This window comes from Sylvia atricapilla, chromosome 13 (genome assembly GCF_009819655.1).
Source record: "Sylvia atricapilla isolate bSylAtr1 chromosome 13, bSylAtr1.pri, whole genome shotgun sequence".
Taxonomy (NCBI): Eukaryota; Metazoa; Chordata; class Aves; order Passeriformes; family Sylviidae; genus Sylvia; species Sylvia atricapilla.
This window is the reverse complement of record NC_089152.1, coordinates 17,274,815-17,302,784: the sequence shown is the minus strand read 5'-3', so window position 1 is coordinate 17,302,784 and position 27,970 is coordinate 17,274,815. Positions and strand designations below refer to the sequence as shown.

Genomic DNA, 27,970 nt, shown 5'->3' with positions numbered 1-27,970 from the left:
ATGGAATGGAATGGAATGGAATGGAATGGAATGGAATGGGATGGGATGGGATGGGATGGGATGGGATGGGATGGGATTTACGGTCGCTTCCAACCCGAACGATTCCCGGACTCTATGAATCGGTCCCGGAACGGTCGCTCCGGGGCCGCGTTCCCGGGGGGAAGGGAAGGAGAAGGTGTCGGGCGGTGCGCCGCCGTTTCCCGTCCCCCGCGGAAGATGGCGGCGCCCAGCTCGCTCCTGGCGTGGTGTGTCCAACACCTGCGTGGGGACTTTGGGCTGGACGTGGGCGAGGAGGTGGTGAGGTGAGCGAGGTCGGGGCCGGGCGGGGCCCTTCTGCCCTCTGGTAGGGGTTTCTCGGTCCAGTACGGAGGAAACAGGGTGTGTCAGAGCAGCTGTCGGGAATCTGTGCCCGGGGTTGTCGCTCGGGTGGAGATTTGAGGTGGAGATGTGGCGGGGGGGCGATGTGGGGTCACAGAGTCACGGATTGCTGTTAGTTGGGAGGGATTTTGAAAGTCATATCGTTACACCTTCTGCCATGGTCTTACCACCGTCTCTAAAGAAACCTGATCGGAAAAGGAAAGATAAATGACACACCTGTGCGATGAGACACAGGATTAGACCTCGGAACATCCGCTCCCTCACCCATTTTTCTCCACCCCGGCCCCTTGTAGGTACATATTGTCGATCACAAACGAGGATGAGATCCGGGAGTACGTTGTTGACCTGGTTCAGGGCACGGACGGGAAGAAGGGCTGGTTTGTGGAAGAGCTGCTGACCAGGTGGAGGAAATCTGCCCAGCCGCCCTCCGAGCCTTTCCCGGCCTATCGGAAAAAGGATGGTGAGTGGAGCAGAGCAGAAAACTCTCAAATAAACTTGGTGATTGTGGTTGCAAACAATTCCATGGCATGAATTCCTGTATGGATACCGGTCCCATTCTTGATTGTCCGGACAGTTTAAAGCCCATTTGCAGTCGTGAAGTAGAGTCCAGGGACATTTTTCTGCTGCTGGCACTTACCCAGCCTCTCTCTGTGCTTGCTCACACTTGCAGAGGTTTTGGAAGTGCTGCGGGCTGGGGACCAAGGGAAGAAGGGGAAGCGCAAAGGGCGGAACAAGCAGGAGACACCGGCGTATGCCGAGCCCAGTGCTCATGGGGAGGAGGTGAAAACCCCACTGGACCTGGCCAAGGTGAGTGTGGGCGCTGTGCCAGGGAGGCTGGAGGTCACTGGAAAGGCTTGGAACCTGGAGCCTGGGTGTCAAACACTGGTAAAGATGTGATGGAAAAGTGGAATGAGTGTCTGGGACATGTCACACTGGGATGTCCAGGTGGGCGCTGCTGAGGCCACACCTCAAATACTGGCAGTTTTAGGCCCTCACAAGAGAGACAGTGAGGTGCTGGAGCATGTCCAGAGAAGGAGCAGAGCTGGGCAGGGGGCTGGAGCACCAGGAGTGGCTGAGGGGGCTCAGCCTGGAGAAGGGGAGTCTCAGGGTGGACCTTCCGGCTCTGCACAACCCCCTGACAGGAGAACTGGGTGAGGGGTTGGCATCTGCTCCCTGGAAACAAGGGACAGGATGAGAGGAAATGGCCTTAAGTTGTGCCAGGGAGGTTTAGTTTGGATAATAGGGAAAAAAAAGTTCATAGAAACAGTGGTCAGATACTGGAATGGACTGTCTAGGACAATGGTGGAGTCACCATCCCTGAAGGGATTCAGAAAACGTGGATGAGGCACTTAGGGAGGGAGGAGGGGAGAGAGGTGAAGGAGGAAGAGGAAAAAGAGTGAGGGGGAGGCAGAGGAAAGGAGGGAGAGTTAATGATGGGTCTCTGTGATCTTGGAGGGCTTTTCCAACCTAACCATTTCCATGTTCCTATGATATCCAGGCTGGGCAGAAAGGTTGTGTCTGTTTGTGTCTATAACTGGGAGTAAAATAATCATCAGACAGCAAATATGCCAACAGAGATTTTTCTCCCCCAGAAAGCCTGAGAGGAGAGAGCAGGCGAAGGAAGTTGAGGCTGTAATTAGGAATAAAAGAGATTTCTTTAAATCAGATATAAGGGTGGGGAAGTTAAACCACCAAGTGGCTAGAACATCCTTTCCTGCTGTATTTAAACTATCTCAGTCACGATGATTAAAGCTTTAGTTAGCAACTGAAATACTTCAGAAAGAAACTAGAATAAGAGCATAGAAACAGTAAACCCCTAAGAAATGCTGCTATTCCTGAGTAAGGAGTGGAACCTGAATTCATGTTTTTAAATGGAACTTTTTGGAGCAGGGAGGCTGCAAAGGCTGAAAGTATTTGTAGAAGTGTTAATAGGATAAAACATTTTTGAACTGGTGGGCTAAAAGTGGACAGTGATGTTCCATTTCCTTGTAGTTACTGTTAAACTTAATTAAAATTTAAAAAACAAGTGAGAAAAATCTGCCAAAGTCACTTTATCTTGTTTTGAGTTTTTTTCCATGGTGCCAGTGTTTGAATCTGGCAGTGGCACTAAAACCAGTTGGACTTTACTGGGGGGGACTGGAAGTGCTGCATCTGCTTGTCACTAAACCAGATTGAAACTCAGAGGTGAATCATGAAATCACTGAGGCCAGATCATAAAAGGAGGAGCAGAATTTATTTTACAGCTCAGCACTTGAACCCTCTGTGTGGAAAACCTCCTCTGAGGTGGCTGTGCCAGGTGGGACTTGAGGAAGCTTCTGAGAGGTGACAAGGCTGTGGATGGCCCTGCTGCCACCACCAGCTGTGTCTGAGGACAGGCACACACAGGGCGCACAGCTACAAACACAGAGTCTAAATAATCCTTGGAAATGACCTTGGGAGTAGCTGGGCTGCAGTTTGGAGCTGTTAAGCAGGTGTGAGGCTGTGCAGAACACAGAAAGCAGCCCTCACTGCCCAGATCCCAGCAGCTCCAGCTGGCATGGGTGGCAAACTTCGAGTGCATCCTGATGTCCTTGCTTTGGATTCCTTGGAGTTTTTCTGGCAGGCCTGAGCTTGTCTTTCTGCTCAGTCTGGGGCCTGGTCCAAGTTTTATTCCAGTGAGGCAGAATAACACTTGTCTGAACCTCTGGCCTGCCCAGGGGTCAGCGCTCGCTCTCTGCTGCCAGTGCTGCACTGAGAGCACAGTTAAATTTGTTTATTGTTTGTTTTCTCCTTCCCAGGCCCAGGAGAGCAGCAGCGCAGTCAGCAGCAGTAGCATCTCCTCTAAGAAGAAGCCCAAGTACGTCAGCCTGTACACGAGGGAGGGGCAGGACAGGCTGGCTGTGCTCATCCCAGGCCGCCACGCCTGCGAGTGCCTGGGCCAGAAGCACAAGCTCATCAACAACTGCCTGGAGTGCGGGCGCATTGTCTGTGAGCAGGAGGGCTCTGGGCCCTGCCTCTTCTGTGGGGCCCTGGTGAGTAACCAGGGGCTTACTGCCCCTCTTGGACCTGGAGAAGTTGGCTGTATTAGCCTTTTAGATAAAAGTTCTTCTTGCAGAGTTTTAAAGAAGGAAGGAAAGAACCTGTTAGGAGGTCTCCCCCGTAACTGACGTGGCTTTGGAGCTTGTCTGGTTTCTGACAGTCTGCTGCAAGGCTTCAGCCCCATCTCAGGCACAGCCCTGGTCACCTTGTCAGGATCAGTGTCCTGCTTTTCCTTTGACTCTTGCACAATATGGGTCATTTGGGATATCTGTTAGCACCCGGATTCAGTTCAAAGGGCACCTTTTGGAGAAAGGGGCCAAGTTATTGATGAGAAAATTCTTCTTTGTGTGAGAGGAAAGTTTTAGTTGGGCAGAGCAAAATGTTTTAAAGCAGATTGGTTGCTATTTTGAAAGATCAGTTTAACTCCTAGTGGCCAAGAAGGAGAGAAGAACTCTGAGTTAAGGGTTGTGGTTCTGTCTGGGATGGTTCTGAGCTCATCTCTTGTCCTTTGAGCTCAGTCAGCAACATGTCCACCCACAGAACAGGGAGAGATCAAACTCTATGTTTCTCTTTAGTAAAGAACAAGCTTCCAGGGTTTTCCCCATGTCAGTGAGGAAGAGAAGGAGGTGTGAGTTGTCACTGCCACTTTAAACAGCCTGAAGTGATGTCTAGGGCTCTGAAACTGGTCAAGCTGTGACATCCTTCCAATGTGGTGTCCTTCCAAAACTTCCATTTCCTTCTTCTCCTCAGGTGTGCACTAAAGAAGAGCAGGACATTCTTCAGCGGGACTCCAACAAGAGCCAGAAGCTGCTGAAGAAGCTAATGGCAGGTCAGTAGCTATTCCATACATGCAATAGAATTAATCCAAATGGTTTGTGTGCATTATTTCCTTCAGACTTCACTGAGCCACTTGCCCTTTGTGTGGTAGGCATTAAAGGGATGGATTGGAAGTTGGTTCCTTGGATGCTCCTGCAAGCCCTAGGCAGCATTCCTGGGCTTCAGCTGAGATGACAGTGGCAAGTGTCAAATGGCAGCATGGGGTGTCCTTTCCCTGAGGTCCCAAGGCTGTTCATTTGTCATTCCAGAATCAATCACATGGACTGGGATCATTGCAGCAGTCCTTGAAAATTAGGATAAGTCTCCTGTGGAATGTGTGCTGTGGAAGATGAAGTGCTGCTGTCTGATTTGCTGGGCTTAGAGAGGTGGTGGTTAATATTTTCTAATGGCTCTTCTTGTCTCACACTTACATTGGGAGCTAAAAATAGGAACAGAGCCAAGGAAAGCAAGAGGAAATACTACCCAGTGCTCCAGCAAAGTCCTGTGCATTGTGGGGATGTTTGTCTGAGTTTAGCTGAACTGCAGCCAAGGTCATGGCATTCTTGGTTGGAAAATACACTTTGCTGAAGAACTGGGGAAATACTTACTCCAGATCTGGGCTTCTCCTTAGAGCTGTGGAGATAGCAGGAGGATGGAAGTCCTTGAGGGTACCAGCTGGTCTGCTCTGTCATTCCAATACAGATGCTGGTGTATTTCAGGATCCCTTTTCTTACTTGTTTTCTCTTTTTTCCCTCCTGCCCCTGCCTGCTCTTGTTTTCTTATTGTGTAGGTAAAAGCCGGAATGTGCTTTGCTGTTTGTCTTGGGAGTAAAAATTGTGGATCAGTGACCAAAGTGAAATACAGGCAATTGTTTCCCTGAAATGAAGGCATTTCCCAGTGTGGTGAAATATACTGGTTTGTTCCATCATGGCTTGGGTTAAACCCTTTTGGGTTTTTTTTTGGTTGTTCCCTGTTGGTTGATTGGTTGAGTTTGGGCCCCTTGCCAGGAGGGTAAGAAGGATGAGCATTTGCGTGGAATAGATTTCTCCATCTCTGGAAACAGCTGCTTTGGAGAATCTGGTGTGGTGTGTCAGGATATTGCTTGTGGGAGGCACAAAGAGCAGCAAAAGGCTCTGTGTCTCCCTGGAATCTGTCCTGGGCAAGAGGCTCTTTGTGGGGGTAACAATGTGTGGGAAGGGTTTGGCTTTTAGGAGAGGACTCCTAAAAAAGCTGAGGTTGTTGCTGAGAAAGAAAAACCTCCAGACCTAAGAGCCCCTCCCAGTGCCTAGAGGGGCTTATGAAAAGGAGGGAGAGGGATTCTTAAATGGGCAGATAGTGATAGAACAAGAAGGAATGATTTTAAACTAAAAGACAAGAAATTTAGACTGAGTATTGGGAAGAAATCCTTCTCTGTGAGGATGGTGAGGCTCTGGCACAGGCTTTCCAAAGAAGCTGTGGCTGTCCTATCTCTGGAAATGTTCCGGGCCAGGTTGGATGGGGCTTGGAGCACCCTGGGATAGTGGAAGGTGTCCTTGGTATCCATCATGGGAGTGGAATGAGATGAGCTTTAAGGTCCTTTTCAATCCAAACCATTCCATGGTTCTATGACCTGTGGTTGTGATGGGAGTAATTTTGGCTGCCTGAATTCTTAGGAAGGGTGAAGGAGAACCAAAGACCAAGAGCTTCTCCCTGAACTCTATGCAGACGTTATTACTGTAATATTTGAGTGATTTCTCCTCTTTGGAGGAAGAAGTCTGTGCAATGGGCTTGAGGGAAAATTGTGGCTTCAACCTCCCCAGAAAGATGCTGATCTTACTGCTAAGTTGTTCTTTTAGCTCCTGGCATGGCATTTAGTTTAGGAGCGTTTCTGCAGCCTGGCCCACCCAAATGGCTTTAACACACTGACTGCTGAGCTGTGGTTTGTTTCATGTCTCAGGTGCTGAAAGTTCAGGGACTCTGGATGCCATAAGCAGAGGCTTGCTGCCTCACCAGGAAGCGAGACTCAAATCAGGCTTGGAGATGGCTGTGAAGCACAAAGACAAGCTGTTGGAATTTGACAGGACAAGGTAAGATACTAGGTGGGAGACAGTCATGAATAGCATAAATGACCTGCCAGGTGAGGTGCCTTTAGCAGAAACATTGGGAATTCCTTCTAAAACCCAGACTGCAGCCACAGACACCTTTAACTATGGCATTTGGTGGGACAGGAGTGAGTCTCTGGACTGGATCCTGTTTGGGTATCCTTGTTTTTTGTCCCTGACAGTCCAGCTCTCTGGGGAGATGGGAAAGGAGCAGGTTGGAGGGTGGGTTTGAGGCTTTGCTGTGGTCCCACCGTGCTCATCTTCTTCTGTGGGCGTTGCTTTCCCAGCGTGCGTCGGACCCAGGTCATTGATGACGAGTCGGATTACTTTGCCACGGACTCCAACCAGTGGCTCTCCAAGCAGGAAAGAGAAGCTCTCCAGAAGAGGGAGCAGGAGCTGCGGGAGCTGCGCCACGCCTCTCGGCTTGCCAAGAAAATCACCATCGACTTTGCTGGCAGGCAGATCTTGGAGGAAGACAACAGCATGGCTGAGTACCACAGCAAGTGAGTGAGGGCTGGCAGCGTGCCCGAGAGCAAGGAGGTGCAAATCCTTATGGAGAGTGGTCTGACATGCCTGTTAAAGCTGCCTGGGAAAGAGGTGTTGCAGAAGGCCTGTCTCAACAGAACCAATTCAGCTCAGATTCACACCAAGCTGAGTTTCTGCACTAGAGAGCAGTGGCTGCTCCAACTGGAAATCAGACCAAGCAAAGAAGTAATTTAGTTAGGGGGAATGAGGCAAAAAATGCTTTGAGTCAGAGTGTGTGGGGAGAAGGGAGATGTTCCCAGGGGAAGCAGGGAATGTTCATGCCTCTCATTTGTGCTTGCAGGCTGGATGAGACCATTGAAGCCATGAGCTATGGTGCACTGAGCGAGCCAGCCAGGAGTCCTGGGGCAGAGATGACACCAAATGCTGGGGTTTTGGTGAATCCCCGTCTCCTCCAGCCTGCTCCTTTGGTCAGTGGGGCTTCAGTGGTTTATTCCAGAGTAGTGACTAATCTGGGGAGAGTTGAGCTTGAGAATTGTCAATTCTAGCACATCTGTAGAACCCCAAAGATCACAGGATGGTTTGAGTTGAAAGGGACTTTAAAGACCATCTCATTCCATCCCCTGCCATGGGCAGGATGCCTTTCACTAGACCAGGTTGCCCTGTCCAGCCTGGCCTTGAACACTTTCAGAGATGGGGTGACTTCTCTAGACAGCCTGTTTCAGCATCTCACAACTCTCACAGTAAAGAATTTCTCCCTGATATCCAATCTAACCCTGGACCTCTGCCAGTGGGAAGCCATTCCCCCTATTTCCCCTTGTTTCTCAGCCCCTCATTCCTCCCCTGTGTCCCTCACTGGCCATCTCAGTTTGGGATAGAGGAGGTCTGACAATGCTGTGCTCCTGGTGGGTTGGTTTACTGGAGTTTCAGCATCCTGCCTTCCTTTCAGGAATGCAGAAGAGTTTCTGAGAGTCAGCCTAAGGCCATGTCACCCTTTCAACTCTATTTTATGAAGCCTTTTCTGCCAGATTCTCATTTTCCAAAGGGCATAAGAGTAATGAAGGAAAACTTCAAATAGGATTTACACTTGATACACATTACTCCTGGAGAGGTGCTAACCTTTTCTCTGTTTCTTTTGAACACTCTCAAGTGGGTGGACCAAACTGGTTTGGTCCCCCAAAGGAAAACCATTCATCCCGTGGAGGCTGGAAGCGAGTCTGGCTTGGAGCGGAGCAGGCTGCGGATTCAGGACCGGGAGCTGCAGGAGATCTCGGATGATGGTTGGTGCCTCAGCCTGCACCAGCCTTGGGCTTCCTTGCTCGTGAGAGGAATCAAAAGGTGAAGCTATCCCAGGCAGCTCCTGCTGCACAGGGGAGGTGGGAAGTTGTGTTTCTCAGAGGATCTCTGTGAACCCACTGGCTCTGTGCAGTGACTGATGCCTGTGATAGCTCCAAGTGTGGAAGCTGTGCTTCCTCTTCCAGTGGGTTGATGGGTTGAGGAGCTGGAGAACCTTTTATTTTGGGGGGGGATAGTACCTAACCTGTAAGGGACAAGTTTATTCACAGTAGGTGAATGTAGAGAGAGGCTGAGATTTCACTGCTATAGTTGGGGCGTTCCTGTGTGGAATTTGAAAGGCAAATAAAGTAGTCGTTTGAAATATGTTCTTCTGGGTTTGTGTTCAGCATAAAGTGGCAACAGGCTTTGTTTAAAAGAAACCCAACCCTTGCCACTACCTTCCCCGCCCTGGGCTGGGAATTGGGTTACAAAAAGAAGCTGCTACTGTTAATAATGAACAAAGAATCTTCTTTAGCCTTTTTTTCCCCTTCACCACATTTCTCATTTTGGAGACTGAAGCTTTTTCACTTCCCAAGCTAAAGATGCTGCAAATCTTAATGTACCTGGATTCTTCATCCCCAGGTGTTCTAGGGATGCTCCAGCCACTCTGGTACAGGTGCAGGATTCCAGGATCTCCAGACAACTGTTCCATGCAGAGACCTAGTCCCTTATTGCTCCCTTGATTGTTCCGTGTGACTTTGGGAGTTTGTAAGGGACTTCTGTGAGCAGATTGTCCTGCATATGTGTTCTGCTGGCCCTTCTGAGGATTGATGTCCTCTTAAAGCCCTGAGGACATGCTCTCCTTTATTTGTGGCGTTATTTTTTGCCTATCTCAGCTTTACTTTGTGGTCCAGACACATTGCTTGAGTTGGAATAATCAGGGCAAAGCTAGCAGCAGAAATTGACTATGTTTGAATGAAAATCTGTCCATGTGGGTGATTTCTGCTGAAGTTTTAGTCCTACATTTTCCTCTGTTTTTTAGGGTGGAGGGAAGGACTTGGTACACATCTCATCGAGGGAGGTTATGGATTGCAGCTACTGCTAAAAGACCTTCTCCTCAGGAAATCTCTGAACTGGAGGCCACCTACAGAATCCTGCTCCAGAAAGGTAAACTCCTCTCCTTGGCTCTTGGAGTGATTTGGTACATTGAGCCACTTAATGAGCAATATCAGAAATCCCTCTCTGCTGAGCAGGAAAAGCTATATATAAAATTAAATTTGCCATCCCTAGTCCTTCATGGGGAATATCCTGACCCGGAAGAGGCACAAAAAAAGTGTTAAAATTGCTGTTTGTGTTCTTGTGCCTCAAAAAGTAGGGGAGAGGGAAGGACATTTGGGGATTGGAAGACCCCATCTGTGTGTGGGAATATGGGCTCCCTGAAGAGATGTTTCTTTTGCTGCAGATGTGGAATTTCCAAGTGATTATCCCTCAGGATGCCTCCTGGGCTGTGTGGACGTGACTGATTGTTTATCACAAGAGCAATTTCAGGAGCAGGTGAGTACAGAAATGAACCTTTCCATGCTGGCATTAACCAGCGGGTTTTTAAAGTGGTGGAACTTGCCTCTGGAGAAGACACTGAATGGAAATTTTAGATGGTGTTGAGAAGACACTAATTATTGCAGGGATTTTTGTGGCAGAGGATATGAGGGGGCCTGGCAACTCAGGACAGCGTGGAAACATGGACAACTCTGCTGCAATGGTGGTGCTGTGCTGTGGGACCCTGTCTCTGCTCTGTGGTGCCAGTGACTGTCCTGCTGTAGGAGAGAGTGGCTTGGCCTATGTGGAGGGATCTGTAGCTGCTGGATCTGCCTGGTGCTTCTTAAGGAGCTGAAGGTCACAATGGCCTCTCTGGTGATGTCACACTGGCCTAGCCAGTGAGTGTTGTGCCCTGTTTGGGGCACTGAGTGACCTGGAGACAGAGCCATGGAAGGAGGTGACCTCTTTTCCACAAGGGAAAAGGGATGTGAGCTCTTTTCCACAAGGGAGGATGGACAGGAGAGCCACAGGACTACCCGTGGTGGAGCAAGGCTGGAATCAGGAGTCCTTTGAGAAATCTCAACCCATAAAAGTCCATGGGTGATGATGATGTGTGTCCAGATGTGCTGGGAGTGTTGGCAGGTGACCTTGTGAGGCCACTCATAGCTTGGGATGGTTTTGGAAACCAGGAGAGGACTCTTTGTAACTGTTGCACCTGTGGTTAGAAAGGGAAGGAAGGATGATCTGGACCCTTGAGGCCAGTCAGCTTCACCTTGGTCTCTGGGAACCTCGCAGGGAGATTGCTCTTGCACGCCAGTTTTGGGCACACGGAGGAAGAGAACATTAGGAATAGCCAGTGTGGATTTACCTAAGAATAAACTCACACTTGACTAACCTGATGACCTTCTTGTATCCAATAGATAGAGTGGAGAGTATCTATTAACCTCCTGTCCTGGAGTAAACACAAATCCCAGAGGAGTCCTAACCAGTAGAAGTATTATTCCACTTTGCAGTAGTTAAACCACATCTGGAATACTTGGGTCACCATAACATTGTTGATAAACTGGAGCAAATCCCATGGAGACCACAAGGGTGGTTAAGGGATGGAGCCCTCTGAGGAGAAGCAGGAGACAGAGAGGCCTTCCACTTCCTGCAAGGAGATTATTGGGAGACAGAGCTGGGCTCTGTGCTGTCATACATGGCAGAAGGGTCATAAATTGGAAGGGATTCAATGTGGCCTAAGGAAACAAATTACTGTAAGGATGGCCCAGCAGTGGGGCAGGCATTGCCCAACGGGTTGAACTAGGTCTTCATCTGGGAAGATTTTCAAGAGGATGAAGCCGTGGGCAGCCTCACCTGAATTCAGTGTTGGCCCTGCTTTGGTTGGGAGGTTGGACTAGGGACCTTCTGAGACCTGAGTCTGATGCTGTGACTGATTCCATGCCCAAAATGTGGAGCAGGAGCTTTCCTTGGGGTGTGTTTTTGGACTTACAAAATCTGCACTTAGCACCAGCCTCAACACAGCCGTTCCTGATCCCGTTTCATCCCTGTTCACTCCACTGCCTCTTGTGCACATCAGGTTTGGTCTGGTGGGAATCACCAAACCATGTATGGCTTGATAGTGGAGCATGACCATCTTGTGAGGTGGAATAGATGGCTTTCTTGGGAGGGAATCCACCAGGATGAACTTGCTGTGAAGAGCTGGAGAGGCAGAAGGAGGAGTTGGGGCTGTTTTTCAGGAAGTGCTCCTCTGGCTTTGCCAAACACTGTGAGATTTTTACCTGGGAGAGATGCCTGGAAAGACGGGGAGTGTATTTTTGCTGAGGCTGTGTCTGTTAATCACAAGAGGAAGGCAGAAAAGTTACAGTATGAGCAGCAGAGGGAGCTTTGGGACTGGAATACCATGAAACCTACAGGAGTGTTTGGCTTTGTATGGGAACAAGTCTTGGGAGATAGAGATGCACCAAGGCCTGTGTAGGGATTTTCTTTTGTAGCATCTACTCATTTGCAGTTTGGGCTTCAGTGGAGATTCCTGTCCATCTCCTGCTGTCTGTAACAGTGGTGGAAAAATAGATCTTGGTCTCTTACAGGTACTTTTCTGTTTGTCACAATCCCACCTTTTCCTTTGTAGATGTGTTCTTCAGGCGTTGGTAGAATGGCTGTGACAGCATCCCTGATCTGGGAATTGTGCTGTAGGTAACTGGCTTTAATCTTCCCATGGAGGACCTTCACAATTAGCCACATTCTCTGGAAATGCTTCCCAGTTTGTGGCCACTGCTTGGTCACAGAGGCACTGGGGGCAGAGCAGTGTATTCAGGAGCACCATTATCCAACCTGTTAATAACAGATTTCCCTTTCTCCTCAATGCTGTGGCATTTCCCGAGTTGCATTTCTCTGGCTTTTTGCTGCTTTCATATTGCAAACTGCTTATAATTCCTAATTTCCTGTCTTTTTTATGGTGAGTTTGTCTGTTTTTCCAGGATTCCTTTAAGCAGCAGTAATTTCCCTTGCTTGTGAGCTAAATCCAGAGATGTGAGCCTTACTGCTGTTGCTTTCTGAGGAAATGTCTGGTTTTTTTGGGCTCTCAGGAGCAGCAAGTGCATCTAAAGGAAGCTGAACTGAATTTAATTGCAGATGTCAGCAAGATGACAAAATGTGCAGCACCAGCTCAGAAATCTGAGTTGGGTCTTGCTGGGAGTAAGACATTCCTGTTGCTCACGTGGGTGTTTCAGCCCAGGTTCATCAGCAGCGTCAGCACTGTGATCCAGCCATTTCCTGGTGTGCAAAGATTCCTTGTAGCTCAGGGAGAAAGGCAAGGAACATGATGCTTTTTCACCACTTAGGGCGTGCAGAAACATTGGGTGTTTTCAAGGAATGTGTGAGCAGGCGAGGGGAGGTGATGCAGAGCAGAGACCTCTCGGGGATTGAGCTCTTGTGGAGCTTTTCCAGGCGCTGTGCTTTGACTCACACCTCTCCTCCTCACCACCTCCCGTTTGAGGCTCCTGCATGTTCCAGAAGAAATCACTTCACAAGTGCAGGGCGAGCCTCGCTTGCAGGTTATACCAACCTCCCAAGGATGAAATAGTTCCTGGCTTGCTCATGGTGTTTTGATGGTGATCCAGTGCTTTTTGGCAGCCACGGAAGCTTGGTTTGACTCTTGTGACTATTTGTTCCCATAGGCAAGGGAGACTCTTCCTTGGTCTGAGGTCTGTTTTTCTTCATCCTGGGGGTGTTCACCTGGACAAAACAAGGCTCCAGGGAGAGCTCTGAGCCCCTGCCAGGGCCTAAAGGGGCTCCAGGAGAGCTGGAGAGGGACTTGGGACAAGGGGTGCCAGGACATGGGGAAATGGCTTACCACAGCCAGAGGGCAGGGTTAGATGGGAAATTGGGAAGAAACACTTTCCTGTGAGGGTGGTGAGGCCCTGGCACAGATTTCCCAGAAAAGCTGTAGCTGCCCCAACCCTCCCTGGAAGTGTTCCAGGCTGGGTTGGACAAGGCTTGAAACAATCTGGGGTAGTGGAGGGTGTCCCTACCCGTAGCAGGGGGTTGAATGAGATGAGCTTTAAGGTCCCTTTCCAAATTAATCTGGTCTGTGATTCCATGGTTTCGTGGTCTGTCCCCACTGTGACTCTCCCATTACCTCTCAGCCCTTTCATTGCTGTCACCCACTCCCTGTTTAGCACTGTCTGCAGATTTAATTTCCCTGCTGTTTGCATCCTCTCTCGGGTTGCTAATGAAGATGTTGTGGCACCCCACTGGTATTTTTCTATCATTATTCTCATTTAAATTTTGTTTTTTTTACACTTGTGCTCAAAAAACCAAAATTAAGCGACGCTACCCCAGCAGAGTCAGACCCATTCCCTGCCAGAGCTCTTGCATTATGACCAGGGAGGGGTTACTTATCTGCATTTTTACTGCACATGTAAGCCTGGCCTTTCATCACCACTGAGAGAGGGCGGTCCTACCTTCCTCTGCCCTACCTGCAGCATTTGAGGCCTGACTGACGTTGTTGAGATGGTTTGCAGATCCTGAGGACGTGTGGGAAGTGATAATGGAACAGGATCTGAAGTGCTGGAGCTGGCAGGGATCAGAGGAAGAGTGAGATGTCCTTGGGTTTAGGATCAGTGGCATGTCAGGTACTCTAAACCAAATTTTGCTGCCTATTGCATGAACTAGTTAAATCTGTTCCTCTGGGTCCCTTTCCCACGTAGAAAATAAAGCAATTCTTCTAGTCAGAGGTTATTTACACTGCATCTTACTGCTCAGAGCTGTGATCTTTGACTTGAAGCTGCTCTGGCAGCAGAAGTTGTGTTCAGGTAGGAGGTTCTCCAGGTGTCCAGCGTCACTTGCTCTGTTTGCAGAGAACTGCAGCAGGAGCTGCTTCCTGAACTCAGCTCTGGTTGCCTGGTGCCTGGAGATCCCTCTGAAATCTCAGGATTTCCAGTTGAGCTTTGCACATCTTGCCCCTCCTCAGAGTACATTCTGGGCTCATTTCCTTCTCCTCCTGGCAGCAAACCAAAAATCCCTGCTCGAGACCAGAATGATTCCTTTGTTACACTTTTCAGCTAGAGGTGACCTGGAAACTTTTTTCCCCCTTGGAGATCCAAGCGTTCACTACGGCTTTTCCTTGCTCCGGGGCTGACGTCACTGACACCTCGAGCAGAGCAAGGAGCTGCCCTTGTTTTCCTGCACGAGGTGTCAGTGATTTCAGCAGCTCCCACTTGGGATCCGTGGGATGGGGCAGGCAGGGCTTGGCACAGGACAAAAGCCAGCAGGGAAGTGTTTACATTGATGCCATTTCCATGTGCTCTGAAGTCCATGTTCATTTTGCTAATGACTTTGATCTGAGAGGCTATTGAACTGGAAAAAGAGTGTTTCCTGCTGCTGTTTTGGTGGTTGATAGGTGTGTTTGGCTTATTTTGAGTGCAGACACATGCCGATACCTGGATGGAGCTATTACACTAGACTGAAATAATGGCTAATTACCTTTGATGGGAGTTAAGTGTTTATTTTTCATTTCTAGGTGATCACTTAGTGTCCTGAATTTGCATAGGGGAACATGTAGAAGCTATTTTTGTGCCACGAGATCGCAACTATCATTTAAATAGGCTCCAGCTTTCCCACTCAGGAAATTTGGTTTTAAACTCTTGGCCTCCTCTTCCCTCCCCGGTGAAAAGAGCAACAAAAAAAAAATGAGACTCAGGTGCCCAGTGTACAGGACTTGGTTTAGATTCTCAAATAGGAGTGAAGAAGGGTAGAGACTTTCTATATTTAGACTCCAGAAGGTGCCTGTTTAGATTATCTCCAAATAAAGGAACAATAGCCCTCTGGGAATATTTTCCTGAGGAGTTAATGGGAGGGAGAAACACAAACATAGACATTGATGTATACTTCTAAGAACAGTATAAATGCATAGAGACTTTTTATGAGGACCTGGTCCCTGAGGGAAAGGTTTCCTAGTGCAGGCTCCGAGTGAGACAAATGCCTGTTTGTGTGGTGCTGTGGCTGTCCTGGCGCCTTCCTTGCCTCCACCACCGGGATATTTGCCTTCTCATTCCTGAGGCACCTCTCCCAGTGAAGGATTTTTAGCTAGGTCAGGTTTTTAGCTCCTTCCTTCTGGAGCGGTCTAAGTGGCTATTAATGATTGCAACCCATGAAAGGCCTTTGAACTTTACAGGGCCCTGCATTCTCCTGAGCTGAATTTGTCTTTTCTGTGTAGCCAGATGCCAGATCCAGTGGTGTCAGGCATTAGGCTGGCTCACAGGGTGATGCATCTCTTTAATTCAGGTTCTCACCCCACAAAATCCTCTGATTTGTGGTTCTGGGAGCAGAGCAGGAATGCAGCTGGTTTGGATTAGAGACGGTAAGAGATGGGGGAGTTTTTCCTTATGGGAAGTGCTTTGGTTTTCATCAGAGGCTGTTCTGAGGCTCCAGCTGCCTTGCATAAGCCAGCAGGTTTGCTCAGGCCACTGCTCAGGCTGTTAAGATGAAGGAGAGATTGTCACTTGATGATGATTAATTTAGGAATGCATTAGCATGCCAAAGAAATCGAATGATAGAGGCCTGCTTGCCCTCTCCTCTGGTTTCCTAGACCCAAGGGAGAAAGTGAAGCCAAGGCTGAAGCATATGACTTAATTAATGATGACTGTGGACTTTGCCTCTGCTACCATTTCAGCAAACTACTCATGAGCTGGCAGGGCCTCTTCCCTCTCTCAGATAGGGTCACTGATACTTGCTGCCTTCTCAGTGTTTGGGTTTTATTTAATCCTGAAACTGAGGGTTAGATAAAACTGCCCTGGAGCCCCAGGTCAGGTGCCCCACAGCCTTCCCATCCAGGTTGAGCTGTAACCACCCTTTCCATGGTGTCCCCAAATGATGTGTCAGTTGCAAAACACAACCCCCACAGTACATGTGGAGTGCCCAAGGACTCTGCTTGCTTAAGCTTTTGCTGGTGTGTCATTGATTTCCTAACCCTGAACAGACCGGTCGCTCCAATGTATTTCCTGGTCCTGTGAGAGATCCCATCCCATTTGAGAGGCTGAATCAATCCTGGGAGCAGGTGCCAGCGTCACACCTCCTTGGGGAGCAGCAGCAAGGGGCAGCATGAGGGGAGGCAGCTGCCCAAGTGAACTAGGGCAGGGACACAGCTGTGCAGGGCTGTGCTCCCAACATTTGGGTTTTCTGGCTTGCTTGTGTGTCCTACCCTTGTGCTTCCCAGCTCTGGGTATGAAAAGATTTTGTGAAGCTGCTTGAAGCTACCCTGGTTCCCCTCCTCCCCTCCTCCCCATCGCTTTTCCCTTCTCCTTGCTGAATCTGTCCAGTGTTGGGGGTGATGGGGCCACATTTGAGCTGAGCTTAGCCCTGCCCCTGCTGTCCCTTGGCACAGGGGGATGAAAACAGCCCTTTCAGCCTAGTGCCTTCCCAAATATTATTCCAATCCACCCAGTTTCTCCTGAACTGGTTGTCAGGCGCTCTATAAACATCTCCAGCCTTTCCAGGGTTTGCTGTGGGCGGGTGTTGTCCTGGGCTGGGCTGTGAGCTGCAGGAGGGTGTTGGTGGCTGTTAGGTCCTGCGACGCTGGTTCAGGGAGAGCTGGGATATGCAGTGGCTGTTGCTGGCACTGCTGGGTCCTCTGGATCTCCCCCAGACCGAAGCCCTGGCAGGCTGCTCAGAGTGCACCAGCACAAGTTTGAAATTTAAATCTACATTTCAAAGTCCTGTTATTACTCACTATGCTTTAATTGCTTCCCCTGCCATTCAAATCAAAGTACAGCCTGTAGTGTAGAAACACCTCTGTGAGAGCCGGGCTCTGGGCTGGAGGCGGAGAACACCCACTGGACGGATCCGCCCGGTCAGCAAAGGAGCACGCCGTGATCCCAGCCTGCTGTGCCTGGATCTGGTTGCATACCAGCCAGGCATGCGAGGGGCAGAGCAGCTGAGGGCTGCCAGGCATTGTGGTGGGAAGAAGGGGAAAGGAAGGCAGGCTCGCAAAATTCCTTGTGCATCCTGGTGCAGGGAGCATGTGCCAGCACATGAGCTGCCAGCAGCAGCTGTAAGCGCTCAGGAACAGCAGGGAGGATGTTGACTGCAACAATGCATCAAGGCTGCGGTTTGTAGCCTCAATAGTCAGGCAGTTAACTTTTTTTCTCTTTTTTTTTTTAACAAAGACATTTTGATTGCCAAATCCATAACCATTAGCAGCTGTGGTTTCGAGCTGTTCCTTCCTCACACGTTGCAGTCTAGACCTGACAGGCTTTCAAACAAAAGTTTGGCTTGATGGCTTTTGTTTGGATTTCTTTGTGATCCTACTTTTTTCCTTTTCTTTTCGTGTTCTGTTGATTTGAATTGAACATCAACGTGTGTTCCTTTGCTAACACAGCCTCTGGAGCAGCTCTGCTCATCTCTGAGCTCTTCCATGGCCAAGGACAGCTTGTAGTGTTCTTTGGATGGATGTTCTGGATGTTCCTGCCTCAAGCTAGAAAATTTGGCATTTCTAGAAACTTGGATCTGCTTTAGGGTTTCTGTTTAGGAAAATGTTGTATTTCTTAAAGGTGAAAGGCTGGTTGGCCTTAAAAGATGGTGCTTAGAGTTGGAAGTGTGATGGAAGACTGTGTCATGAGGGTGATGAAAACTCGAGTGAAGTGCTTGGTGCTCTGCAAGCACTTTTTGGGACTGGAGGGCTGAATCAGGAGGTGACACAGCAGTGGTAAACTCGGATCTGCTGTTTGCAGTTGGGTGTCACCTTTGTCTGAATGTGGCCTGGAGCACTCAGGGTGTAGGCTGTGTTGGGAAAATTGGCTGGATAATTCCCCAAAGGGAATGTCCTTGTAAAGAGATGATGGAGACCACTGCTGTTGGAACAACAGACAGGGAGCTGATGCTCCTAAACCACTCTCCTTGGAAAAGTGACAGGCCCAATGTGGCTTGGGAACCGTGGCATTCACGTTCAGTTAAGCATTACCTCTCATATTTGATGGTTTCATTTCTCCTGAGTTCACGTGTTGTGTGGTGCAGGCATTGCTGCAAGTGCCCTTATTTGGGTGCAGCACCCCCATCACTCACAAAAAGCTGCCCATTTTCTTTTCCCTCTTGTAAACCACTGAAGAAACATTTTCTAGCTGGATGGTGAGCAATTTCCCTCCAGAGAGGAGGAGAAAATGGCTGGTTAGTAGTTAATTACCTGTTACGTGTCTCTGACAGCGATGAAGCTTATGAGGCATGAAAGAAGAGCGGATCTGCCTCTCCCACAAATCACCAAGAAAACAGGGTGAAGGAAGTTGGCTTCCCAGGGGACCCCTTGCGTCCCCATCTCTTTTTGCACGTGGCCAAGGGGTGTCTCCAACACCCAGGAAGAGCCCAGTGTGTGTTTCTGCCTGCTGGAGGGAGCTGATTTATTGCCACTGCTAGATCCAGCAGTCCCACTCTTTCAGAGGAGATGCTGCCTCCACCAGGATGATTTTTTTCCTCTTTGAATGTATTTTATGGTGAACTCTCTTGCCAACACATGGGATCTGCTTGCTTTTATTCTTTCCAGACAGTGTTGCTTTCCAGTGCTGCCTCTTTTATTCCAAAGCTGAGAGCAGCAGGGAAATGAAGGCTGGAGCGGGTGTCCTGGCCCGGCGCTGCCTGGCAGAGCGAGTCGTGTTTTCCCTGTTGTTCACTGAGGAGCCATGCCAGGAAAATGATTCACCCCTTTCCATCATGAACCTTGCAGAGCATCTCAAGCACCTCCTTGCTGCTGGTGCCACTGGCAGCTGTAAGATGGAGAGAGTGGCAGTGACCAGGGAAAGGACCACAGGTTCCAGCGTGCAATTCTGCGCCACACTCTGGCTAACCGGGATGTGTGCTCCATGGCAAGGGAAACAGAGGGGAGCTCAGGCTGCATTGCAGGGCTCCATAGGCCTGTGTGTGTGAAACGGGGACTATTCCCACCCCTTTGTGTCCTGAGGCCTTAATGAGAGAGCAGGAATGCTCCTGGAGGGTTGCTAAAGAAGCTGCCGGGAGCACTCGGGCTTTGTGCTGTGCAGAGCTGCTGCTCCATGCACGCCGTGCCTTTGTTCCTGCCTCGGATGCACCGGAGCAGAGCTCATCTTGTTAGTGATGGTTTGGCTTCCCCCCAGGACATTTTCCTTCTGCTCTTTCCATTCCCCTGCCTTCGGGTCACGGAGTTGGGCTCAAGCCAGTGCAGCTTATTGAGGAGGGGTGCAGCAATCGAGGGGTTTTTGATGGCCCTTCTCCATGTTTTTTTCTCCTGTGGAGATGGAATCAGAATGAGCAAAGGCTCCCAAATGCTGCATTGGTACCAGTGATGCTGGGTGAGCCTGCATGGCCTCAGCATCCTGCTGCAGGCTTTACCTAAATCAGGGGGGGAAAAAAGTAACAGATTGGTGTGTGGGGGGGGAAATATAACAGGAATTTTTTTTTTCTCAGATGTCAAAGAAGGTGGGTTTGTGTCTCTGCTGGCTCTGAGCTGGCTCGTCCCCTCCTTTGCTCTTTTGCTGTGGGCTGTGGAGCGGGAGGCTGGCAGCCCTGCTGCTATTCCTGGTGGTGACAAGCTGGTGATGGGAGACGAGGGATGGTGAAAACAAAGTGTAGGGAACATTCATTAGCAATTATCCCTGCTTGCAGCTTGAGCTGGGTGGCTGTTAGGGACATCTGATAGCTACTTAATACATGTTCAAAGTGCTGGCTCTGGCATGAGGGGTGAGTCTGGTGGCCTGTTTTTGGAGGAGCCTAGTGCTCAGCTCCCTTTTCCAGCTTCATTTAACCTCGAGCTCTTCCTGCGGCTGTTAAGCTGCCTTGAGATCTGCTTTTCTCTTCCCTCCCACCTAATCTCCTCACAGCTGGGATCTCCCAGACCTGTTAGCAGCTAACTGAAGCCCAGCTGGAGAGGTGGGATGAGCAGGGGGGGCAGTGGTTGTGTGGAGGCCGTGTGTACAGCGTGTCTGTGGGGTGTTGGTGTGAAGCAGTGGGAGGAGCAGCTCTTGATGAGCCACATCGGCTGTTTGTGGCCCATGGAGCCCACTGGCCTCCCACCTGCCTCGTTGCCAGCCGACTACAGGGTGGCAGAGAGTCTGAAAGGAGGCTGCATCGTTTTTTTCACACTGTAGTTGTATTGCATAACCCCTCTCTTTTGAGCTTCCCTGGTCATCTGCAGGATTGGAGAAGGGTAGGTTTGCTCCTTTGTGAGGGACAGTCTGGCCTCTGGACTGTGTTTGTTGTAGCCACCTTCTAAATGCCAAGTTCTTTCCAAGTAGAGGCAGTGTAAAGCCCAGAGTACCAGCACCTCTCTTATTAATACCCCCAATATAAGACAGGTAAGTGCTGTTGAATTTAAGAAGGGACATCCCCCATCAGACTCCTGGCTGAATTTGATTCTTGGTCTCTGGAAGAGAGGGGGCATGGTTTCCCTCTGAACTGACCTTTTATTTGAAAAACTGCTCTTGGAGATTGTCTTTACTGGGGATCACAGAATCCCAGACTGGTTGGAGTTGGGAGTGACCTTAAAGTTCATCTCATTCCATCCCCTGTCATGGGGTGAAACACACCTTCCAGTAGACCAGGTTGCTCCAAGCCCTGTCCAACCTGAACAATATGACAGGATATGCTCTGTCCTCTCACTCTGCCACACCACCTCTGGGTTTTCGGCTTTTACTCTAAGCTCAGGTTTACTGAAGTGATGATGGGCTGCCTGTGGGGTGGAGGAGTTGGGAATAAATTTTTTCTCCATCTCCAAAACTTCCTGTGTTGCAGACAATAGAGTGGCTAGACTGACCTTTCACAGGCGAAGCAGTGAGAAATTGGGTTTTGGTACTTAAACTTGGGCAGACTGGGACAATGCAGACCTGTTTGGTGTCTTGGTGGCAGTGTCTCCACTGAGAGTGGAGCTTCCTAAATTTCTGTGGAATGAATGAATGGAATGCATTCGTGGAAGGGACTGGGGGAAGAAGGGAGCTGGGCTCTTGGCTTGGCAGCATTTTATGGGAGCTCAGCCTCATCTTTCTCACCTGGGAGCATCCTGACTCTAGGCAGAGGAAAGGGTTATGGCTCTTTTTCAGCTCCAGCCCTCAGAAATATTCTGGATTTTTGTTCACCAGGATGAGGTAAGAGGTTTCTGGGGTAGGTACAATAGGAAGCCTTAAATTTCCCTGCCTCCTGGGAGTGAGATGCCAGAGGAAGGACCAAAGCTTTTTAAAATGAAGGACACGAAGGGATTTGGCTCATGCACAGAAAATGCACCCTGGGAGCAAAGATGAAAGGCTGTGGCGTGGAAGCAGGAATTCAAGTCACAGTTGTGGTATCTACCTTGTCCTTGAGATCAGATTGAGCAGGAACTGTTGGAGCTGAAGGCTTGATCCTGGTTTTGAATGAATGAATGTTGTCAGTGGAGAAACCAACCAGCTATTCCTTTCGCTGCTTTCGATGCCTGTTTGGGAGATGTTCCCAGGATGCGGCTGTAAAAGGTGTGAGAGGGACATGGTGGTGTTCAGGTCCACCTGGGAGGTGATGGCTGAGGGGATTTGGGAAGCAGCAGCTGTATTCCAGCAGCAGGACCTCTGCAACACACCCCACCTGCCGTAAGAAGCCGTGAGCTGAACCACGTATAATGGAGCAGGAAAGAATCACCTCTGTGGCCAGATTTGGGTAGCCTTTGGTTCTCTGGCCTTGGAGGACCTTGGTCCTTTGGCTTGTCCCCAGGTCCTCCAGCCACGGAGGTGCCACCAGTGATGCCAAGAGCGACAAAGCAGTGCCAGCATTTCACACTCTCCAGGCGCTGGCTGGGGATATTCACATTGGCTCTTCCTAACCTTCCAAGATCCTCCTTCCCTGCAGATGGGAAATGAAAATCCTTGGCATGGGCATGGAGCAGTGGAAGCAAGTCAAGTAAGGTGACTCAGCCAAAAAAGAAACAGAGAGGAAGAAACCTGTCCAAGCCTGGGTTGGTGCAGCAGGGCATCGGTGCACGATACGGATCAGTGCGGCTCCTCCTCCGCAGCACGGAGCAGCTGACTGCTTGTACCTCTCTCTTACTCAGTGCACAGCTCTTACATGCTGTTGTAAAATGAGAGGGCTTGGAAACACTTCCCCTGGTTGATCCAATCCCAGCGTTGGGCTTCTGTAAATCTCCCTGAATTGCTGGCAATGCTGCCAAACCCTGCTGCAGTGTGGGGAGAGCGGGTCGCTCCCTGCTTCCCTCGCCGTGCCCAGCTGTTCCAGGGCAAATCCAAACTCATTTTGGCAGGTCGGTGAGAGCTTTTCAAACACTCGGCCTAGGAGTCATTTGTTAGTAACAAATGGGGGATTTGCCAGGACACGCAGCTCCATCTGGTCTGGCATCCTGTCCCCTCCAGCAGCCTTGATGGATCTGCTCGAGGAAGGCAGGGGAGCAGGAAGAAAAAGAAGGCAGTTTTCCCATGGAAGGAAAACCACTTCCGCAGTCTGTCTGAGCAGGGTTTCCTGGGCTGGAGCATCCTTGTGGCATGCACTGGCCTCAGTGCCTGTCAGCACCAGCTCCGCGGCTCAGGGGCAATCTGAGGTGAGAGCTGAGATACACCTTTTTTTATGACTGTTTTGCATTTCACCTCTGAATGCCAGGGAGGCTGAGCTGCAGTCAGCCAGGATCTTGGTGTGCTTCCTGCACGGCGTGGGTTTTTTCTCCTTTTCCCCCACATGGTTAATGAGAGAAAAAATTTTAGAGGTCTTTTTCCAACCTAAATGCTTCTATGATTCTATAATCTGTTTATTCCCTTCCTGTAAAATTCCCCCATATCTTCAGCGTGGTAAAATCCCTCCATTAACTCCGTGACTGGAGCCAGCCCTGAGCTGGCCTCTTTGAGCCATCACCTTGGTATGTAGCAGGTGTGTTGCTCACCCTTTATATGCAAGTGAGTATCAAGGAATGCATGTCCCACAGCAGGACAGTGCACACTCTCCAAATCTCAAATCCTTGTGTTTGGGATTGAGTTTTGTGGGGAACATTTGGGGATATATCTGTAGCTGGGACAACAAGGGTGGTGCCCACTGTTCTGGTGGTCATTTCAGGCTGGGTTTGGCAGGTTGTTTCCATTGAGATGCTGGTGTGTTGTCCATGGCCAGTTAGGGATTAGTGGGAATATTCACATTCCTGGTCATCTGGATCCGGGGATGGATCAGGCTGAAAATTTGTCCCTTGCTTGTCCTGGTGAACAGGTGGGCTGGTGATGGTAGGACCTGACCACCTCCCTCTCAGCATCCCAGGGTTCTGATCAGCCTGAATCAACTGTGAAACCACAGGGGTAGCACAGGTTGGTGCTCAAGGGGGCTGAAAGCAGTTTAGGAACAGCCAGGGTGAGTGGATCAAGAGAGGCAGTGAGCGCCTCCAGCAGAGGTGTGGTGGGAAGAGCCTGAGCAAGGGGCTTCCAGAATAAGACCCAAACCTGGAATTGTTTGGGTTTTTTCGCATTAAAAGTTCTTGAAATGGTGTGGTCTGAGCTACTACAGCCTCCATATATAACCCGTGTCTCAGCTAAGATCTCTCTGTTCTTGCCCAGTGAGCTCTTTCTGCGCCCACGCAGCCGTCCTGACTCTGCTCTCTCTGTCTCTGTGTTTCACAGTATCCGCACCTGAGCCAGGAGTCTGGGTCTCCATTTGTCTTTATCTGCACTAATCCCCAGGAGATGGTTCTGAAGTTTCCCATCAAAGGAAAACACAAAATCTGTAAGTAGTAAAGTTTCCCCCGATGCCCCCCGAGCCCTTGGAGCCGGCTCCGCTTGCCACCCCGGCTTGCCGTTGCCAGATGAGTTCCCAACCTTTGCTGTCTGCTCTTTGATCTGGAGGTGTTTGTTTAATGGCTTGAATACATCTGTAATATTTTTTTGTCTTCAGTTCCCCTTTCCCCAGATGTTGCTTCCTTCCAAATACATGCTTCTTCCTGCCTCTGCAAACACTCGGGGAGTCAAAGAGCAGTCGTGTCAGTGGCTGATCTGCTGCCGGCATTAGCCTGGGTCAGGATAGGAGTCGGTGCAGCAATGCCCAGGCAGATCCAGGCAACCTCCATGTCCTGTGGTTCCAAATCACACTCTTACCCCTGAGGACAGCGAGGGCTTGAACAGCAAGAGCTGCAGGGCCAGATGGATGTTCCCCATCTGCAGGCCGGTGGGATGGGATGTCCTGGCAGAGCGCGCGGGGAAGCGCCGCAGCATCTGTCCGCACTCCGCTTGCCAGCGTCGTTAGTCCCTTTTACGAGCCACCAGCCCCTCCGCAGGCTGCCAGTTATTCCTGCCCACTGCTATAAAAAGGATGGAGGAGGGATGCAGCAGCTGGGGAGCCCGCAGTCAGCTCCGTCCTTATTAGCAGCCTCCCCTCCACACAGCCCGGGGAAGGCGCTGCACGTGCTTGCAGGGGATGTGAAAAATTAATTTGACGGGCTAAAAGCAGCAGAAGCAGGAAGAGTCTTGGCTGTTTATTCAGCAGAGCTGACAACTGGGTGATCTCCCTCTTTTCCACATGGATCCTTGGGCTAATACCTGGGGCTCAGGAGTGTTGGGATTTCTCAGGACTGGTTAATAAGAGCTTTTTGAAGCACAGCAGAGGGCTCTTTTTGTTGGCTTTGAGGGTTTTTTCCCCTCTCTGCTCAGGGAAGCACTTTTCTCCAACAGCTGGGTGTTGAGATGTCCTGCAAAACCATTTGGTTTCTTCCTTGCCTTTTTGAGCAGCAACTGGGAGGTGCATTCAGCCAGTGGAGACCATTGCTTGGAGACCTGCAAGCACTCGAATCTCACTTGTTGTCCTCCCCCTAGATGGGTTATTCCGAGTGCCAGTGAGCAGGCAGGAGTTATTTAGGATGCAAATCTTGGCTGTGGGCGAACAGCCTTGTGGCCCTTGCGTGCTGGTGCAGCCACTGCATCCTTTTTTTCCCTTGTTTTAACCTCTCCTTTGCTCTTGCCAGGCTCTTGTGCTCCTTGGCTCCCACCTCTGCCTCTGTCTGGCCATGGGTGGGAGAGGGTGAAGCTGCTATGCGTCTCCTGCACGTCTGCCTCGCCGGGTGCAGGTGCTGCCAGTCCCCTCCCCATCTGTCACATCATCTCCTTTGTGTTGTGACACTTTCCTGCTTGGAGAAAGATCAGTCTAACAGCCTGGAAGGAAGCCGGCTGTGCTGGTGGCTGCCTGTGCTCCCACTCCCACTGCTGGCCTTGCCTTCCCTGCCCTCCATCCCAATAGGAGCTGTCACAGGAACAGTGCAGGGGGACTGTGGAGCTGCATTTTCACCTCCCGGAAGGGACATGGTCCGTCTGGGTGATATTTATGACAGCCTAGGGAAGGAGCAGGGAAGCCTTTGACCTTTCATCAGCGCACGGCGCTGTTTTAATAGAAGCTGGCATTGCATCCCAGGCAGTCAGAAGCTTAATTCTCCCAGCTGGAAGCAGAGCAGAGGGAAGGTGCCAGCTCACATCCCCACCTGGGCTTGCTGGCTGCCCTGGTCTCCTTGAAACCTGGCTGCAACCATGACAAAATGCCAGTTTGTCCTGTTGGGAAGCCAAGCCAGAGCAGTTTTCCTTGCCAGATAACAGCATGGACCTCGCCATGGTGACATCCGGATGCTTCTCTGTTGCAAATTACTTGTTTCTAGCAGCCTGGGGATGGGAAAAAAACCCTAACATGGCTCAATTTTTGCTGCCAGGGTCATTGTTCTTGTGGAAGGTATGGGCACAGTGTTGCATCTGGAAGCACAGCTCTCCCCAGATGCGTCCCCATGTAGTTTTAGCGCATGAGGACAAAGCTTGTTGCCTTTCTCATCAAAGATTTCCTTGAATCCAGGCAAAGCTGCCCTGAAGCATCACTTAGAAACCTCCCTCCAACAGCCAGCAGCTGGAAGAGTGCAGAGGACGTGGTGTGAGATGAGAGGCCTTGAATCATTGAGCAGAAAGAACAAGGGCCCTTGGGGCTTTGCCTTATTTTTAGCCTTTTCTTAAAGGTTACCTGTGTGGTGTTTGCCAGCTGGAAGAGCAGAGGAGCCTCCCAATGTTTTTAGGGTCTAGGAGAAGCAGGCAGGCACATGAAATACAACAGCCCTGGTGACAGTAGGTGGTGTTGGGGGACCAGAACAGGGAGAGAATGTGAACTTACTGCCTTTCTCCTGCCAAAACCACCCCTGGCATGGGAACAGGGTGGTCTGACACACTGCTTCTGGATGGGCTGTCTCAGCCTGCTTGGGTGCCAATGGATGCCACTGGAAACAGCAATCACAAGGAGGGGGCTTCTTCCTCATCCTTAGGTGGTGGGGGAAAAGTCTTTGGGGTGGCCAAAGGGATGGATAATCTCCCAGAACATCTTCCAAGATGTGAAGGACAAGGAGAGGCAGTGTTTTCTCCACTGTCCCATTGGAACTGCTGGCTGAGGTTTTCCCTGGTGGTAGCAGTAGCAGGTGGCCTTGGAGACCACCAACCTGGCACGTGGCTACGTGGAGCAGGTGTCCCCATCACACTGGGTGCCCATTGCACCATCATCCCAAGCTGAGGGTGCGTTGTCCCCAATCCTGCCTTTGGCTGCACCGTGGTGAAACACGTCCCTGGCACGTTGCTCGGCAGTCCCGCATCTCCTCCGAGCGTATCAATGCGCGTCCTGCGGGCAGGCGCAGGGATCAGTTTCCCCCCTGGTAGTGGCAGGCGAGTGCTGGATGTTAATTTACTCTTCTCCTCACTGAATTTCCCCCTCTCCGGCGTCTCTTGGCCGCGTCGGACACGCTTGCCCCTGGCTCCCCGGTGTCGCGCCTGCGGAGCGAGGCTGCGGCGGCTGGAAACGCCTGGCTCCTCAAGCAGGATAATTGGATGTGACAGGAACACACTAACTAGGAGACCTCGCTGCCTCCAGCTCATTTGCATTGCAAATGGCATTTAAAAATAAAGAGTGATGAGGGTTTGTTGTGTTTTTCTTTTTTTCTTTAATCCCCTCTTTACAGGGAAGCTGGATGCAAAGATCCACCAGGGAGCAAAGAAGGGGTTAATGAAGCAGAAAGCCGTGGGGTATGTGCCGGGGAGCAGCACTGGTTCCCATGAAGCACCCAACTAACTGCCTCTGAAGGATGCCAGGATGGTCTTCAGCTCTGGAGAGCAAGTGCAAGGTGGATCCCTGGTCCTAGATTGTTTCTAGGTATTGCTTTCTCTCTCGTATTCCAAAAGTATTAAAAGTGACATGTTTTTACCAAGACCTGGTCCAACAGCCGTGTGCTTCCAGGGAGGTCCCGCACTGCAGACAAGGGTGGGTGGGCGATGGATCTTGACAGGATGGGTTCAAGAATCACTGGCAGCCCCAGGAGCAGTGGGTCCCAGAACAGGCATGGGGAGCGCTCTGGCAGCAGGCAGCCCAGCTCCATCCTGGCTTTGGCAGGATCTCCTTCTCCTAAAAGTGCCTTGAGGTGTTTTTGGCTTTATGGGATCAGACACATGGAGAAGAGTGAGAAGCTGAGGGAATGAGGGGGATGGCTCCAAACAGCCAGATAGCCTGAGCCCTGCCAAGTGGGCATGGGAGGTTTGGGGTTAGAGGTGGGCTCTCTGCCTGCTCACAGGTGCTCTTCTAGCCCTTTGGAATCACTGCTGAGTGCCTAGCTTTACATCCTTCTGATTTGTACCAAAACAGCAGCCCACCCCCAGGACCTTGCCCCCAGCAGCTGTGTGTAGAACACCTTTGGAATAGGCTGAATTTTGCCTTTTTCTCTGTTCCCTCACAGTGAACCACTCTCTGCACTACCGTGTCCATGCTCATCATGCACTGGTGATTGCTGGGCTGTGATCCCTTTGTGCTACGGTGCTCCAGGCTCTGCCTTGCCATGGTCTAAGAGCTCCTCCTCATTACCCTGAGCCCACTCTGCTCTTGGGATGACAGAATGACCCCCCCCAAGCACTCTC

General features: G+C 50.4%; 1 protein-coding gene across 1 annotated transcript; it reads left to right on the top strand.

Annotated features, from left to right (window-relative positions):
• The first annotated feature begins 50 nt into the window (after nt 1-50).
• TRIP4 (thyroid hormone receptor interactor 4) lies at nt 51-27,272 on the top strand. The gene is given in 14 exon segments (XM_066328618.1): nt 51-170; nt 172-302; nt 672-838; nt 1,049-1,185; nt 3,156-3,389; nt 4,147-4,225; nt 6,149-6,278; nt 6,581-6,796; nt 7,120-7,246; nt 7,927-8,114; nt 9,094-9,218; nt 9,514-9,605; nt 23,681-23,783; nt 27,025-27,272. Coding segments are annotated over 14 exon segments (1,959 nt in total). The 3' UTR covers nt 27,135-27,272.
• The last annotated feature ends 698 nt before the right edge of the window (nt 27,273-27,970 follow it).